Source organism: Xylaria bambusicola (genome assembly GCF_022495145.1).
Source record: "Xylaria bambusicola strain CBS 139988 unplaced genomic scaffold F5B22scaffold_5, whole genome shotgun sequence".
NCBI lineage: Eukaryota > Fungi > Ascomycota > Sordariomycetes > Xylariales > Xylariaceae > Xylaria > Xylaria bambusicola.
Window position 1 is genome coordinate 150626 of NW_025953558.1, and position 16514 is coordinate 167139.

The following is a 16514-nucleotide window of genomic DNA, read 5'->3' on the forward strand; positions in this document are numbered from 1 at the left end:
ATATAATACAACAGGCTGACATATCCTGGGTATATCAAGTCTGTTGTTAATCTTAACCTTAAAAATGCTAGGAGCTTCAACTCCATGAGCGTGATATTTCACTCGCTTAGAGTTCTTTACATAACGTCTATCCTTGGACACATGTAAATGCAAGCTTCTACAGATTGTGGGGTGTATTTTGCACATGAATATGAACCTCTCACCGCATGCGCTCTTCACGGCCATCGAGCCAGCTAGTGCAGTTGATGCAGCGGGTTGCCTGGAGATAGGTTAGCAATGCCAAAGAAAGCCGAAACGTGAGCGCTGCTGGGTGTTGACCTTTACGCTAACGCGTTTCTTGCAATAGCGACATTTGACAGTATACTTGATGATGTCATCTTTCGAGAAGTATTGGTAGACGGAGGCGAGAACGTAGAGCATGAGCCCAAGACAGAGAAAGCTGACGACGTGTCGGATAAACCCACTGAGAAACACGGGCTAGTTAGCACTGGAGTGAAGAATCCGGAATAATAACCGGAAAAATGTACCCATAAGCGAGAATTACTGCGCCGTCCTCATGTGCGAGGTCGATGGTGTTGTATCCGTTTTGCTCTTCGTAGTTGGGGCCAGCTTTCAGAACGAGGAATTTCTCATCCATGTTACGATTCAAAGGCAACAGCACGGACAACGGTGGAAGAAGAATATCGTTTACGAATGAAGTTGTGACGGTTGTGAAGGCATTGGCTAGACTGTTGTTGAGTGGTGTCGCTGTCAGCGTCAAGTTGTGCTGTTCTCAGTACGGACACTGCAATCTATCACTGGAATTGAATGCTGTGCTACAGTACAGCTTATCTCATCTGGTAGGCTGGGTCATTATAGTGGATGGATGCCAACAGGGGTACTGAGCAGCGTTCCAAGACCACGGAACGAGGAAAGGTGACGACGATGATGATGGTGGCTTACATCAACCCAAAGGCAATTTCAAGGATGTTGCCGGAGAAGGCAAATTCGATGAAGCCAGCGAACACGCGCTTTGCACGTGCCTCGCTTTGTTCAATCAAGCTCTGTTGCTCGTCGTCATTATTGGACGATGAGCCGTAGAGAAGAGGCATGGCGGGCAGCAAAAGGCGAACGTGAAAGGAATGTAAATGTTGCAGAGAAATGAATCAGCTCAAGTCTGGCTTTGCGACTATGTGGTTATGGAGCGAAATGAGTGAGCGGGCTGTGACGTTCGCTTGACAGAGTGAGGGTTACCGCCTCTATTTCTCTTATCAGGGGCCGTTCAGAGAGCCAAGGAGAGTGTGCAGGAATGGAACGATCGTCGTCGTCGTCGCCGTCGGCGTGGGGCTAAGTCGAGCTGGCTGGACGTGGGTGGGGAGGAGACGGCCTTCCTTTGTCAAGGAGTGCGCATGAGGTCATCCCTGTCGCCTTAGAACACCTACATTGGTAGATAGGAGTTGAGGCAAGTGCGTGCGTGCACTGGCTAACCATGTAATTACCACGTAAATACCTACCTACTAAACCAAAGGCCCCCGAATCAGATTGTCTGTCTATATATCTACACAAGGTACATATGTAAGCAACATTGGAGATTGTAACAGCACATGGCACAATTTGTAAATGGATGTCTGCATTCATTAAGTATGAACTGCCTATTAATTACCAGATACGTGATTCGCTACCTATCTAGGTACCTACTACCTTAATTAGTGCTAGTGTCAAGGCCATCCACCAGTACAAATATTGAGGGGTTGCCAGCGATGGCTTCCTTCCCCCCGTGAAAAGAGAACCATTGTGCCTGCCAATCTGTTCATCCAGGTTTGCACCGCCTGTCTATCGAATGGAATGCTTTCTCCCGAAAATCAAAACCGCTGTCGCCGAAACCTTAGGTAGCATTAATTATCATCACCCTCACAAGAGGATGCATATCAAACAATCTCCTGCGCCAGACACACTCCCGCCAACATGAGTCAGGGACGGTACCACGCCTTATGGGAGGATCTTTTTGCTGCGCAGCCGGGGTCTATCTGCAATGATGATCCATCTCTGCGTGTACTTGAGCGTCGCAACAGTCCAGTATAGCGATATGAAGAGCATGAGGCCGAAAGAGATCCAAGAAAGCGTGATGAACTTGGATCCTCGGATACCCGAGATCCCTACGTCTTTGCCCGCGTCGTCAATCTCCTTGATGGCTTTGTTATTGACATAAGTGACGACCGCACTTCCAATCAGAAGCACCAAGGCTCCGAGACCTGAAATTGACATGTTGGCCCACACAATCAGCATGTGGACTCTCTTCCGGAAGAGGACCACAACCGCTAGGCTAACCAGGAAGGTCAGCCCCGTGAGGCCGCTCGCTAGTGCGTAGATAACGAGCAAAGCACGAATCGCGTCGTTGACGGTATCGACGGCATTTTGGACCGAGTCGGGAATTGGTATTTGATTGATGTTCAAGTTCAAGGGCCCGGCTTTGATCTCATGATCAAGAATCGCACTGAGGTTTAGCCTCACTATGGATGAGTTGGTTAGCACCGTACCCGCGTGAAGAATTTACCAAGAGTATCACGTACGTGGCTGTTGTGTGGTACAGTTGGTCATGTTATACCATGCGCCTGGAGCTGATGCATTCGGCGAGAACATTCCCTCACAGATACTCATGATATGTAAGCTGTACCACTCCGAAATGCCAAGCTCCTCCGTGATCTTGTCTGCGACCCCGTTTGTGAGATTATTGATGCCGTCGGTGATGTCCTGACCAAGGCCGCGCACGTCATCCGCGATGTCATCGAACAAACTGCCACCACTCGTCTCCGTTGGCTTAGGATCAGACGTTGTCGACGACGCAATGAGATCTTGACCAAAGTTGGATAGATTAACCTGAAGGGTCCCTATTAGCCTGACCCGCGGAAATTTTGGTGCGACTACTTCGACGTACCGCAATGAGGTGGTAAGGCTCTAGAGACTCTTGTTGCGGCCCGGTCCCAGCCAGGAGTGCGATCATTGCCAGCACGAACGCAACAAAGGAGATGAGAACCGGTGGTAGCAGCAAGCCTACCGATGGCTGTCTTGGGGCGACCATATTTGCTATTTCTGAAGGAATGAGAAGATAAAATCAATATCAAAATCGAAGATGAAGATGAAGACGAAGACGAAGACTATTAAAAAAAGGTACACTGCTTCTAGCAACCAGTTGCTCGAAGAATGAGATGGTGAGAAGAAAAAAAAGTAAGAATGGCTTGGCTTGACAAAAGGTGAAGTAGATTAGAGAGAGCAGGTTAAAATCATGTTCGTAGAAGAACGGACAACAAAGAAAGGGAATAATAACGACATGGCAAAAGAGCCCCAGGCTAGCATCGATTGGACAGGAAGCCTCCCATCTCAGGTCGCAAAGCACGATGGAATTCATGTACAATTGGGTTGATAGTTCACATGGACAAGGGTCGAAATGCTAATGTACCTACCTACCCTGCATTACAGGGAGTACCAAGACTAATCCACCTAGCTGGCGCCTATTGCCGCCGGAAGAGCCCTGGACCCGGGCGCGTCGCTTCACATTAATCAGCGAGCTTTTTCTCATCTATAAATATATATAGAGAACTTTCTAAAAAGACTAAGAAAAACGAGTCGAAACCCTCAACAGGCGGTTGTATGTCACTCCTCCTAGCTTCAACTTTTCACACGCGATAGAGAGCTAAGATCGGTACCTAGGTACAGTAGGTACCTACTATAAGTTTGCAGTACTACCGTATACAGGTAGCCTAGGCAAGTATCTACAAAGTACTGTACCCCATACCTAGGTACAGCACCGATATTGTACATACATACCTACCTACTTATCTGTCTCTTGCCAGAGGGCATTCCTAATCTGGACAACAAGGAAGATGTTGATTGGACAGAGGTTGCGTCATATCGTGGCCGTTGTCTAAGGAAGACCCCTCCAGCGCCCCCAAACGGTTCTCGCCCACAGACGGCGGCATCCAGTCAACCTATCGCGCGGGCTGCATCCTGCGGCTTAAGCGCCCCGGGACAGGGGATCGATATCGATCGCTCAGAGCTAGCCGCCAACCCTTCGTCTCTTTTGGCGAACGTCGCGGAAATGTGAAACGCGAGCCTTATTTTATTTAGGTTGGTAGGTAGGTAACCATGCATCTACCACGGATACATAGATATGTATATACTGTTCATACCTTCAACCACTTCCCACATTTAGTACGGAAGTACCTAGGTTGATTAAGGTACAAGTACATACTTAGGTAATGATCAGTCGACCATTGCCAGGTTAGCGCGACTGCCAGATACAATTGTGTGCCTTTAAAAGCCCTACCTAGTGCTATGAGCATAAAAAAAAAGAAATAAGATATATCATTGAATATTTCTATAGTTAAAGAGTATATCGATGTAAGTCAGATTACCAATAATCCACTCTGACTGCAATCAATGCAGCGAGTTGATGACCATCTCGCTATCTACAATTGCTTGGGCCGTCTCAGACAGAGCATCCCGCTCGACTGTGATGAATCGGCCCCGCCCGGCGCGCTGTGCCCGGATATGCTTTTCTACCGCCGTAGCCTCCTCGATCCATTCCGAGAACCGAAGCACTTCGCTCTTGGGCGCATCGTCTGCCGTTATAGCATATCCCGAGTTAAGCCGCAACGCTGAGATCTTACCCCAGTCCCCTACCCAATCTACAAAGTCCACTCGAAACTCGCCGTCCGACTTTTCCCGTAAAGCACGAACCCAGTCATTGCACCCAGTAAGGTCGAGGTATTCGAGACTATAAAGGAGTCGGCTGAGGCGTTTCAAAACTAGGATTGCCTCAGTCCAGTCTCCATCTAGACTGTGGCTATACGGCCCCGTTCCACCGTATTGAACGCTATGCCCAGTTGTCGGCGAGGTGACTTTGGCAAGTTTGGCGTTTGGTGTGAGTGAAGGCTCCGGCCAATAAGCTAAGCTAAGCTCTGTAAGCCGAGTAAGCTTTCCGGCGACTGACAAAAGCTGTTTCCAGGACACCGATGGCGTCGAGCTCGGATCTATGGCTAACGACAGGTGCGTCAAATTTGGCAGCAAGTCAACGGGCCCAGCGCTTGGCGCTGGTAAGTCCCATGAGTCTTGTACAACATCCTCGGCGGGCACAGTGGTCTTTCTAGACCCGAAAAGCAATTCGTGCAACTCCTTCATGCTTAGTGACCTGCCGAATGAGCCTGTCAAATCCAGGCAAAAGAAATCGGAGTTGATGCTATTCACATCAGGTGGCTCCAGCCCATACTCGCTCAGTTCGCCCTCCGATGGGCCTAATAAGACGAGCTGTAGATCTGCTATCGACAGGCCAGGGCTATACATGTCGGAGACATGGGCCAACAGTGCCGACCGTAACCGGCTGGGCAGCGTGTAGAGGTAAAAACGATTCCAGTCACTATCGTTCGCTGAAGTCAGTGATTACTCTTTCAGATAGAGCAGGAGCAGTTTCTAGTAGTTGTGTATACCCCTGAGATATACCCGTGGCTTCAACAGACTGCCATGGCCTCCACGAGCGCTTAAAATAGGAAGACAACGACTACAGAGGAGGCATACCGTTGTTGGGCCCAGTCAAGAGCTATACGTTTTAGAACCATATCTACTAGGCTTCCCTCAGCCGGGGCGTAAGCCCCAGGCATAGGCCAGTATCTATTATGACCGTGCGTACCATCGTCCCTAGGGCTAGAGGAAGGCGGTGCGTGTTGTGCCTGTGATAGTGTAACCCAGCTGCGAGGCGGGGGTGGTCCGGGAGGAGGACGACGACCGCTCGGATCCCTTCTCTGAGGACGACGTGGAGCGGGCGTGGGAGCCTCGGGAAGCTGAAAAAGTTGACGCAATGCCGGGGGTACGCTGGGCGTCGTGACAGCCGAGAAGCCGGAGCTAGAAACAGCGGCGGTGGGGTGGGAGTTCAGGGTGCTCCGGCGCAGGTTTGCGAGCAATTCGTTAACTGATCGGTCATGATGTTCTAGGAGTCGATTCACGATTAGCTAGTCGTTGGAGAAGAAGCTTCAGGCGGGTGAAGCAATAGCAAATACTCACCCGAAGTCGAGTGCGACGGCGATGAAAGTCGCAATGCTGGCGGTGCGACAGACGGAGGCTTAGAGTATTTGGTCTGGCGTCGTTTCTTAGGCATAACAGTGGATGATGATGGTGGTGGTGGTGGAAGACATCTGATCAGCAGTTTTGCGAATGAAACCGCAGAGTCAGACACAGCAAATACAAAGGGAGTTGGATGGTTTATGAGAGCTGTAAGAAGTCTTGCCCAAGCTCCCAGAAGGATTGTGTGACTGTTTCTCTTTCTGCAGCAGCTTAGGTAAGTCCTCTATACTGCTCTATCTATTAGGTACATAGTAGGTAGGCAGATATGACTCAATACCTAGATGCAGCACCAAGTCCTAACCTAGCATCGTCTAGGCTGGTCCGTGCATCTCCACCCCTTCAGCTTTGACTCACAGCAGTCATCAAATCGACATAGCCACGGTGAGAGAGCCAACAGTATACAGATGAATCATTTCCAAGGTTACTTTTGCGAAATCAACTGGTAATGGTGGGATTTGGGGGCCGGCAATCCGCGCCCGTCTCTGCGCCAAAGCTGCCTTACATAGTATAGTGTACATAGCGCATGGTTAGCATCATGACAATCACCACAAGCCGCATAGTCCCTTTTATACTCGATTGACCCCGTTAACTTCCTGTCCTTCATTCGAAACCGCCGTAATATACTCCTCGGAATTGGATGCGTCCTGTCCTGGATTGACTTCCTCATAGTGGCACATCTTCACAAATCGGTAGTATGCCGCAGCTAAGGCTGCGCCTAAACCCGGCCCAACCCAGTATATCCAATGATAGCCAGGAAAGCGAGGAGTTGCGACGGCACATCCAAAGCTGCGCGCTGGATTCAATGAACCCCCAGTAAAATATACCCCTATCATTCATTTAGTAAATTGAATTCTGCGAGGCGAAATCTCAATACTATGAAGGTGCACAAACCTGGAATCTCGGCCACGAATAGGGCCAGTCCGATCCCCACAGGTGCTACAAAAGTATCCCGCGATTTCTCAACCGCGAGCATCAATACAACGAATACAAGGTATGAGGTGAAGAACATCTCAGCAAATAGTCCCTGTGCCACGTTGACACCGGGTGCCAATGCCGTGTTTAACGAGCCGATATTGCCAGGGAAGAGGACTTTCACAACAGCAGCAGCAGAAATACATGCCAACAGCTGTGAAGGGATGAAGATAGCAGTCCTCAGCCAAGGCAGACGTCCACATAGGGATAATCCGAACGTGACCTAATGTTATACACAAACATAGTCGTATTGGTCAGCCGTGATGAGGGTGCCCCTTGAGGGTGCGGCGAGTAAGCGACATACTGCTGGGTTGAAAAATCCGCCACTGATCCTATACATTGACCATACGCTCACGAGAAGAGAGAACCCATCTGTCTTCCCGTTAGATGAGGCTCAGAGCATGACCGCTCTTACTAATCGGCGCGACATAAAGAGCATGCCCAACAATGGGCGGCGAAGCATCCGGAAATCACTTACTGCGGGATGGTTAGCTTGATATACAGCCAATCGCCTCGCGTATTACTCGCCATGCAAGCGAAATATATATAATCGCCGATGGGCCCAAGTTTGTCGCTGTTGCGGCTTCATCAAGGACCATTAGGTGACCAGCATATCCGAAGAACAGGAACCAGAACGTCCCCACGAATTCGCCTGTTGCAGCGACGAAATCCGCCCTATGACATCTCAGTTGTTAAACCTCTCCATGTTAGGTTATCAGTGGATAGGGCATAGGTAACCAGAAGGCCAAACAAGACGACGTGAAGGTGTCAGAACTACATACTGGAGCGAGGACAGCTGCACTTTGCCGTGCCTAAAACTTGGCTTGCCTACCATGTTTCCGTGAGACTTGGGAACAGTTATATGGTAAAGGCCTCGTTGAAAATATCACATCTTATTTGAAAAGTCCATGGTAGGATAGGAGTATGCTTAGATATACGACCACAGTCAACTAGAGGCGTCGATGATGACGTTTAGGTGGTGTGCGATGATCACACACATGGCTTATGGTCTATAATCTTGACACATTATGATTTGCACTAATGCGTATTGATTGGCTCTGAATTGCGCGATCGCTGAACTTTCGTAGCCGCAACAACAAGTCGATCTGGAGCAGAGTTTCCGAACGGGAGTATACAGTCAGTGGAAGGTGGTGTTTAAAGGATAGCATAATTTTCGGGACTACATGCTCCTATCCAACTCCATAGTACGTAGCTGTACCGATCTAATGATATCAGACTAATCGATCGGCCTTCGCCGGGATGTATACTAATATACAGCTAACACATTATGTACTTATTTTCGAACGCTTGTTGGACCCGACCATACTAATATTATATAACGCCCGATTCTACCTTCCAGCAACGACATTCAATACACCACCGTCCACAGCGATTATTTCACCGTTGACATACTGGTTCTTCGCCAAATACAAAACGGACATGCCCATCTCGACTTCCCTCCCCGGCCTCGCGAGGGGAACGTGGTTCTTCTCCTGGATCTTCTCCTCGGGCACGTGGCTCTTCTGCCGGTCGTCGCTCTCCTTGGCCGTCATCTCGCTCGGGAAGTATCCCGGCGCAATCGAGTTGACGCGGATGCCGGCCTTCTGGAACTCGGCAGACATGAGCTTCGTCAGATGTACGGTGGCGCCCTTGGCGGTGTTGTAGCTGAAGTGCCCTTGGGCGTGTCGCATGATGCCCGACACTGTTTACGGGTAAAAATTAGTATTTACTAAACGGAAACCAAAAAAAAAAAATTGAAGCCCATATTTTCCGTGGATATGACGGGGGTATTTTTGAGCTCTGAGATCCACCTCTAGGAAGGAAATAGACTGCTTTGGGGGGACTAACTGCTTGAGATGGTTATCACGGATGCCGAGTACGGCTCAAGCGAGCCCTTCGGTCTCATAGTGGCCTGCAGGAGGGGCAAGAAGGCCACTGTGGTAAAGTATACGGCTGTGACGTTCGTTTGGTAATTATCCTGCCAGTCGCCAACTTCCTCATTATCCCAGAGGCGCGAACGCAGGTCTTCAGCGTCCTCATGTTCTGGTTCGGCCTTGGGGCCAGAAATGCCCGCATTGCACACTAGGAGGTTGATGGCTTTCTCCTTCTTGGCGACCTCGTCTGCTAGGCGCAGCAGGTCTTCTTTCTTCGTCACATCGCATGGCCCGAGCGGGATGATTTGGCCTTCGCCGCTGGCAGGCTGGTGTTCCTTGGCCGCGTTTTCAAGAGCCTCCATCCGTCTCCCCGTGATATAGACTTTGGCGCCGTTGGCGGCGAGGGCTTGCGTTGCCATTAAACCGATGCCCGTACCGCCGCCGGTAACGACGGCCACGAAACCCTTGACATTGAAGAGGGTTTGTGCAGAGAAATCACGGGTTTCCGACATGGCCAGACTTGTTCCTATGTGATATCTGAATATATATATGATTGAAAGTTGGTCAACGAGGCCCAAGGTGTTTAGTAACTCAACGTAATTTCAGTTGAAGACGATTTTAGCCAAGTAAATAGCCGAATTGACCTACTTAGTTAAAAGTTTTATGTTCATTCGCAGCGCGTGAGATATGACGATATGTCTATGCTACGTGAGTGGTGACGTCAATTATACCTGTGCCCACTTGTGATGCTTTATTCCGTAACAACAGCCAACTTGAATTTATCGCAGTAGCAGGTACTAAGCTGATATCTCATCTCATCGATAGGACATTTATATATATATTTATATTTATATAAAAATCGCCCACTTACATATCTCGGTATGGCTGGCGGTTGTCGCATAGGATAGCGTCGATCGTGTATACAGCTTACCACTTAGAGTTGGCCACCCTTCTTGTACTAGATCAAAAGGTGTATAACGTGGACCGTACATCACATCACCGAGTTGGGTAGTGGGGAGGATTATTGGATTTGCTTCTACGTTATATCCAAGTTGCGCTCTTGGTAAACCGCCGTCCTGATGTGTCTGTACGCATCATTTCCATTTCACTTTGCTCCACTCATCGCCGTGGATATGTAGCAGCTCAGGTAAATGTTGGTGCAAGTTCCGGCCCCAAGTGGGTCAGTTCCGGTGGTTACAATACCGATCTCTTAGCAGCCCTCGTCATTTCTTGTAATAGCGAAACGAATATAGGTATCGCTCTCCACTAGCTTCATTTGATAAATGATTATTATGGATTGAGCTATCACAATGCTAATGAGCTCGCCCTTATATACATTGCAACCGATGACAACCGTTTAGAGCACCGGTGTTTATCCCAGACTTGATCCCCTGCCACAGTCTTCTTGCAAGTACTTGGGTATAGATGTAAAACAATGCGAAATCTAGTAGCCTATAGTTTGGCGGTCATCCGGCTGCCTGCTTTAAGCGCCTCTGAGGCATCGTCAACGAACTCGTCGACGATAGCTTTAGCGCTCTTTTGCTCGTTGACCAAAGCTGCACACTTGCCCATCAAGTGTGGCCGGAACTGGTCCATAAGGTCATCGACATCATCTTCGCTAGCTCCGTCGTCAGAAGACCCGCTTCCCTCGCCGGTACCATTAGCTATCTTATCTAGGTCAGCTTCGTAAGGCAATATTCCCTTCGAAGTAAGCTCTTTCAGTTCGTCTCGACGCTCGTTCTCCCAGTTCTCTATGTAGGCATTCGTACGCACTCGGAGGGGCCGTCCGGTGAAAATGAGAGTGCGAATTGTGTCGTTAAAGCCAGCAGTGCGCACCGACTCCTTGTGTGATTCGGGCGCACCAGCCTCGTCGGCCAGAATGAATCTGGTGCCAACCCATACAGCACCAGCACCCATCATGAGGGATGCGGCAAGCATTTGACCATTGTGAATGCCGCCAGCAGCAATAACCTCGACTTGCTTGCCCGTCAAGGGACTCTTCTGTCCCTTGCAAATCTGAACACAAGCAGGGATAAGGACCGTTGTAGGAACGTCTCCGGTGTGGCCGCCACCCTCGCCACCCTGAGCGCAGATAATATCACAGCCGATATCCAAAGCCTTCTGGACATGCTTGGGGTGTCCAACCATGTTCATGTACAGTATGCCATGCTTGTGTAGTTTCTCGACAACGGCCTTGGGTGGCACACCAACAGCGGAGACGAACAGCTTGGCGCCCGACTCGATGATGGTGTCGATGAGCTCATTTAACTTGCCCTTGGTGTAATCGTAACTGGAAATCGATGGACATTAGCATACGCGCGTCGGATACCTGAGAAAGGTGTTGGCATACTTCGTTTTTCGGGCGTTGCCACCGACCTGGGGAAGGAGCAGATCGATGCCGAATGGCGCATTCTTGTCGTTGAGGTAGGATTTCATCTCGTCAATCTGCTCTTTTAACATATCGGGACTATAGGACATTCCCCCTATTACACCCAGCCCTCCAGCATTCGTGACAGCAGCGGCTAGCTTGGGACCGGCAGCGACGTTCATGCCAGCAAGAAGTATGGGATGTTTAATACCGAACATGTCGGTGATGGGGGTACGAATCTTCTCTGTTGCGGATGGCGCAAAAGCCAAGTTAGCCGGGATGCTTCTCTTGTCTCTGATTTTGGGCAAGCAGGATCGGAACTTACGTGGTGACGCCATGTTGCTTAGGAGAGCGGAATGCGTGGAACTGAGAGGAAAAGGGTATCACGTTGCAAATACACGACAATGTCAAGCACAAGAGTAAGCGGGATAGGAAGGACAGGCGCTGAGAGGAGGAAATGCCAACCAAGTTTCTAAGCAAAAAGAAGAAAGAAGCAAGATGTAGGAAGATGGGGCGATAAATACAGAGTAGGTAGAACAACCAACAACGGCACTTTGTCGCTGCGCTGGGAACGGACCACATTCTCTTCCAGGGTGTCTCCCTTCGCGAACCGAGGCATCCCCATCTCCACACAGATCTAACTTGATTCTGATGGGGGGGCAAGGAGAGTCTGGGGTCGCGCTCAGAGCTTTCCATTTCCAGGTGGGACGAACCGAGGCACAGAGGCACGGGCACTTTAGCGCGCACGCTCACTACAATACCTAAGTACAGACTACACATGTACCTATGTACCTAGCAATCATTACATACAATCCCCCACAAGACAGTCCACAGTGGTGTGTCAAAGAGGCCCATCAAATCAACTTGGATTAGAGAGCACTAGTCTATCTGCGCCATGTGATTTTGCGTCTTTGTAAGTATAGATTTAACTGATGAGTTCAAGGTCAACGCGCATCACCGACAAGGTTACAAAACCTAGAGTCCTCGCCTCAACATCGACGGGTGTGATAAGTACGAGGCACCAGAGCGAGGCTGCTTCAGCGGATTAATTTGAGTATCTACCTACCTACTTATACCTAGGTATAGATATCCGGTAATCCCCATTGCACTACTCGATACCAGTCAACCTAGGTGGTTCCAAAAAGAAACCGAATGCGTTTACAAAGTCCGGGATATCTTCACCACATAACGCCACACGTCCATCCGAACCCAAAGGCCGAAACCACACAAGATTCAGTCTTCGGAAGAGAAGCCATGAAATATTGATTTCCTGATTCATTAGTTGCCTCGTGGCCATTATTCCTGATTCATTCGAACGATAGATAGGTCATGTTGTCACATTGATTCCCTATCGTGAGGAGGATATTTGGGGGTTGTCCGAATAACTCTATGTACCGACAAAGCAGCAATTACGAAGTAGTAGTAGTAGCTAGTATATTAATCTATCCAGGTGATACAAAATACCATCCACGTCTGTATTCGAACAGTCCTCAATACGTGATACGTTGCAGTCAGATAGATGTCTTCCATCTCTACACAGCGCACTAAAAGGACCCCAGTCCTAAATAGGCACACACAACGACTGATGCCCATGTCATGTACATACTCGAGATACTTTAGGTACTTGTGAGAATCCCCACAAGAGACCCCCGCTGTTAATGGACCGCCTCAAGCATCTAGATGATACTTTTTTCCGATTTGCTACATTAGTGCGTTGCTATCAGCCGCTTGGGGTATTTCGACTCGGATGTCAGCCTTCTAGAAGACGAGCCTCTATGAGTCTGTCACGGCCATCATTTCGAGCATGGAGTCTTGGGTCACGCCGTGCTCGGCCATCGTCGTCATTCACTACAACCACTTGTTCATCAGTTCCGTTGAGTTGTTATTATAACACGTCCATTACCGGAACCTCCAGGCATTCACCAGCGTTATCATACGCTGTATTTCGGCGGGGGTACGCCGACTTCAAGCGGTACACAATGGACCAAACATTAGTGAATGAGCTTAAATCTCAACCGAGGGATGAGTTACTGTTTCGTAAGGGCGAGGCAGGCGTAGGGCTCCCCAAATTGCGGACCGCTTATATCGCACTGGGGAGCAATCTCGGCGATCGCGTGGCCATGATCGAGCAGGCGTGTAAGGAAATGGATATGCGCGGCATCAAGGTGAAGCGGACAAGCAGCTTGTGGGAGACCGAACCTATGTATGTGCTTGATCAAGAGAGGTTTGTCAATGGAGCCTGCGAAGTATGTCTTTTCGTTCTTACTCCCTTTTGCTACCCTCCATAACCACCAGTGTTACGCATGGGCATACCTGTTCCTATTCTGTATGCCCTTTCGTGTATCACGTGTGAAACCACGCTCCCCGATATGATACGGCTACATGCAGTCCTCTTCTTATGCATCAACTAAGCGATCAATAGGTAGAAACAGAGCTAGAGCCCTTATCTCTTCTGGATGCTCTGCAAGACATAGAAAAATCTATGGGACGACGGAAGATCATAGATAAGGGGCCGCGCAACATCGATTTAGACATTCTCCTATATGAGAACGAGACCGTGGCTCATTCCCGGTTGCAGATCCCCCATCCTCTAATCGCCGAACGCGAGTTCGTGCTCCGGCCCCTAGCAGAGCTGATCCCGCATCGCCCTCTTGACTCCAATCGCCCCTGGAAGTTAATCCAGGACTACTTGAACGAGCTACCTCTTCCCGCGAATGGAAGCACTGAGCCCCTATCAACTCTTACGCCGCTACGTGTGTCCGTAACCCCTCTTAATGCGCTACGTTCTACAAGGCAAACCCAAGTCATGGCCATCCTCAACGTGACGCCAGACTCGTTCAGTGATGGCGGTGTGCATCTTCCCCAGTCGGAGGTCAACCCTGACAGTGGCCTATCTTCATCGTCCCTACCCTCTCCTGAATACCTCGCACGTTTACGGTCAGCAATCCAGCACTTCATCGCTAGCGGCGCGACATTAATCGACGTTGGGGGCCAGTCAACCGCTCCAGGGGCACCCGAAGTCAGTGTGACCGAGGAACTCGGCCGCGTGCTTCCCGCTATCTCCCTAATTCGCAGCATACCCGAGGCAGCACATGTGTCGATAAGCGTGGACACGTACCGAGCTGCCGTTGCCGAAGCTGCAGTAGCCGCAGGTGCTGATATCGTGAACGACGTATCAGCAGGCCTTCTCGATGAGGAAATGCTATCAACTGCTGCTCGCCTAGGCTGCACCGTGTGTCTGATGCACATGCGCGGCACACCAGCGACGATGAGTCGTCTGAACGAATACCCAGATGGACTCATCCCCACGCTTGCGGAAGAGCTCCGTGCTCGCGTCAAGGCAGCCGAGGAAGCCGGCATCCGCCGTTGGCGCATCATCCTGGATCCCGGTATGGGCTTCGCCAAGGTTGGCAACCAGAATCTCGAGATCCTGCGGCACATGCCCGAACTACGGCGATGGCCTGGCCTAGAGGGTCTCCCCTGGCTGCTGGGTTCGAGCCGTAAGAGTTTCGTCGGCAAAATCACCGGTGTACCGAACCCCGGGGACCGTGTCTTCGGAACTGCGGCCACCGTCACGGCCGCGGTGCAAGGCGGCGCAGACATCGTGCGCGTTCACGACGTTCTCGAGATGGCGCAAGTCGTGCTGATGGCAGATGCTATTTACCGCCATTGAGTCCGTATCGGCGCAGTCCAGGTCTAATGGCGCTCGATAACTACAATAATATTAGTGCTCATGATGGTCGTGCACAGAACTCCGTAATCCGAACTTTAATACAAATCGAGTCTACACAGCAATATCACTATATTGAAATGCTTAGATATATGTATAAAGCATTATATTTGTCACGATACTATAGAAGCAGTGAAAGGAGATATATAGACAGATAACCCCCTTCGTGTATACCTAGATATCATCACGGTTGTGTTGCTGCTATCTATGTAGAGTAGACTTACATATATATTACAATAAAAACATGTACAAAGAAACATACTAGCTATGAACAGTGACTGGATAAAACAATCTGCAACCTAGCACAACTTCTGTTCTTTGATATTTCCCCATTATGTGATGACGCCATCTCCCTCGAGAACAACGCCCGAGTTAGTTGAGAAACAGCTCTCCTTCTAAATTGATTCAAGGCAATCCCAGCATTTCTCTAGTTGATTTGCTGCGCGAATCCAGAGGAAATCATATGTCCCATTCTTCATCTATTACCAGCATGTGAGCTTAACAAGAACATGTACAGAGTCTATATTGACCCGACATCTTTTCGACGGTTGATCTAGGTCTGCTTCCCAGCATTTCCTATGTAACAACAGATCGATTATTTCCCATGATAGCCGAGAGCTATGCTAATATCAAATTAGATCAAGCATACGTACTAGGGTCTAGAACCCGGTAACATCATGAAACACGCACGCGTACAGTGAATATCATCACTTTCCCAAACGGTAACGTAACGTAACGTAACATAACACGACATAGTACGCATTCTATAATCCACTCATCGTCTAGCGTTGGGATGATTTCTGATATAAGCAGCAGTGCATTAAGTAAGCCAGCCCCCCTTTTCTTTCTACCCAATAGTCAGTAATCAAGTCGATAGAAGAAATGTAAGTAAGAGCTTAGTCACCTTCCTTCACCTTCACCTCAGTATTTTCATAACCTGTGACAGAGGCAAAAGATAGATATAATAGTATACACCTATGATTGACTGTGCCTAATGTTTAGCCACATACGCAATTGCCGACTATACATGGCCATTCCATTATATCTATTCATCACAATTTTATAGTAATCCTGCGCGAGACATGGCGAATTCCCCCTCCCCCGCCAAGACCAGAAACCTCGTTCTCCGAAGTTTTAAGCATTCATCAACCAATATTCTCATCCGGCTTCTCCTATCCTACTACAAGGAGAGCCGATAAGAGAACGGAAATAGTAACAACGATACGATCTAGAATGCATACCGTAGTGCGCGGCCCCGTAAGCCATTTATTTGCCTTACCGCGCCCCAAGTCCGCCTCGCATCCGCACATGGGGGGAAACAAAAAAAAAAAAAAAAAAAAAAAAAAAAAAAAAAAAAAAAAGGGGGGATTTTTTTTTTTTTTTTTGTAGGTGGTAAGCTTTTGTGGTTTGTGGTTTGAGCCCATGTTGGTGTTGTTTGTCAATTTGGAAGGATAAAGGTGGGGTGTTTGATAAGTGG

The 16514-nt window shown here is 49.2% G+C and overlaps 8 protein-coding genes across 8 annotated transcripts; 1 reads left to right on the top strand and 7 right to left on the bottom strand.

Moving 5' to 3' along the window:
• Nucleotides 1–62: 62 nt before the first annotated feature.
• On the bottom strand, nt 63–1208 carry F5B22DRAFT_408343 (large-conductance mechanosensitive channel). The gene is made up of 4 exons (XM_047971542.1): nt 943–1208; nt 528–728; nt 319–463; nt 63–259 (listed from the first exon to the last, which is right to left on the bottom strand). Exons 1-4 carry the CDS (start codon nt 1089–1091, stop codon nt 200–202), a joined length of 555 nt encoding a protein of 184 aa, XP_047834370.1. The 5' UTR covers nt 1092–1208; the 3' UTR covers nt 63–199.
• Nucleotides 1209–1580: 372 nt separating this feature from the next.
• F5B22DRAFT_408331 (actin cortical patch SUR7/pH-response regulator pali) lies at nt 1581–3590 on the bottom strand. Its single transcript, XM_047971541.1, has 3 exons — nt 2915–3590; nt 2550–2856; nt 1581–2489 (listed from the first exon to the last, which is right to left on the bottom strand). Exons 1-3 carry the CDS (start codon nt 3056–3058, stop codon nt 1969–1971), a joined length of 972 nt encoding a protein of 323 aa, XP_047834371.1. The 5' UTR covers nt 3059–3590; the 3' UTR covers nt 1581–1968.
• F5B22DRAFT_591473 (uncharacterized protein) lies at nt 3124–3590 on the bottom strand (the record flags this gene model as incomplete). The annotated part of the gene is made up of 1 exon (XM_047973855.1): nt 3124–3590. A coding segment is annotated over exon 1 (248 nt), but the record flags the coding sequence as incomplete, so codon positions are not given.
• Nucleotides 3591–4252: 662 nt separating this feature from the next.
• On the bottom strand, nt 4253–6429 carry F5B22DRAFT_591475 (tafazzin). Its single transcript, XM_047973856.1, has 3 exons — nt 6034–6429; nt 5551–5959; nt 4253–5392 (listed from the first exon to the last, which is right to left on the bottom strand). Exons 1-3 carry the CDS (start codon nt 6125–6127, stop codon nt 4414–4416), a joined length of 1482 nt encoding a protein of 493 aa, XP_047834373.1. The 5' UTR covers nt 6128–6429; the 3' UTR covers nt 4253–4413.
• F5B22DRAFT_408435 (aquaporin-like protein) lies at nt 6394–7987 on the bottom strand. The gene is made up of 5 exons (XM_047971544.1): nt 7848–7987; nt 7597–7740; nt 7370–7439; nt 6985–7288; nt 6394–6919 (listed from the first exon to the last, which is right to left on the bottom strand). The coding sequence occupies exons 1-5, from the start codon at nt 7898–7900 to the stop codon at nt 6660–6662; spliced, it is 831 nt and encodes a 276-aa protein (XP_047834374.1). The 5' UTR covers nt 7901–7987; the 3' UTR covers nt 6394–6659.
• Nucleotides 7988–8324: 337 nt separating this feature from the next.
• F5B22DRAFT_408433 (uncharacterized protein) lies at nt 8325–9544 on the bottom strand. The gene is made up of 2 exons (XM_047971543.1): nt 8914–9544; nt 8325–8767 (listed from the first exon to the last, which is right to left on the bottom strand). The coding sequence occupies exons 1-2, from the start codon at nt 9449–9451 to the stop codon at nt 8415–8417; spliced, it is 891 nt and encodes a 296-aa protein (XP_047834375.1). The 5' UTR covers nt 9452–9544; the 3' UTR covers nt 8325–8414.
• A 257-nt stretch (nt 9545–9801) lies between these two features.
• Nucleotides 9802–11994, bottom strand: F5B22DRAFT_591494 (NPD-domain-containing protein). Its single transcript, XM_047973857.1, has 3 exons — nt 11633–11994; nt 11290–11551; nt 9802–11229 (listed from the first exon to the last, which is right to left on the bottom strand). Exons 1-3 carry the CDS (start codon nt 11643–11645, stop codon nt 10392–10394), a joined length of 1113 nt encoding a protein of 370 aa, XP_047834376.1. The 5' UTR covers nt 11646–11994; the 3' UTR covers nt 9802–10391.
• A 1292-nt stretch (nt 11995–13286) lies between these two features.
• On the top strand, nt 13287–14980 carry F5B22DRAFT_642773 (Dihydropteroate synthase; the record flags this gene model as incomplete). Its single annotated transcript, XM_047978174.1, has 2 exons — nt 13287–13553; nt 13730–14980. 2 exons carry the CDS (start codon nt 13287–13289, stop codon nt 14978–14980), a joined length of 1518 nt encoding a protein of 505 aa, XP_047834377.1.
• Between the last annotated feature and the right edge of the window lie 1534 nt (nt 14981–16514).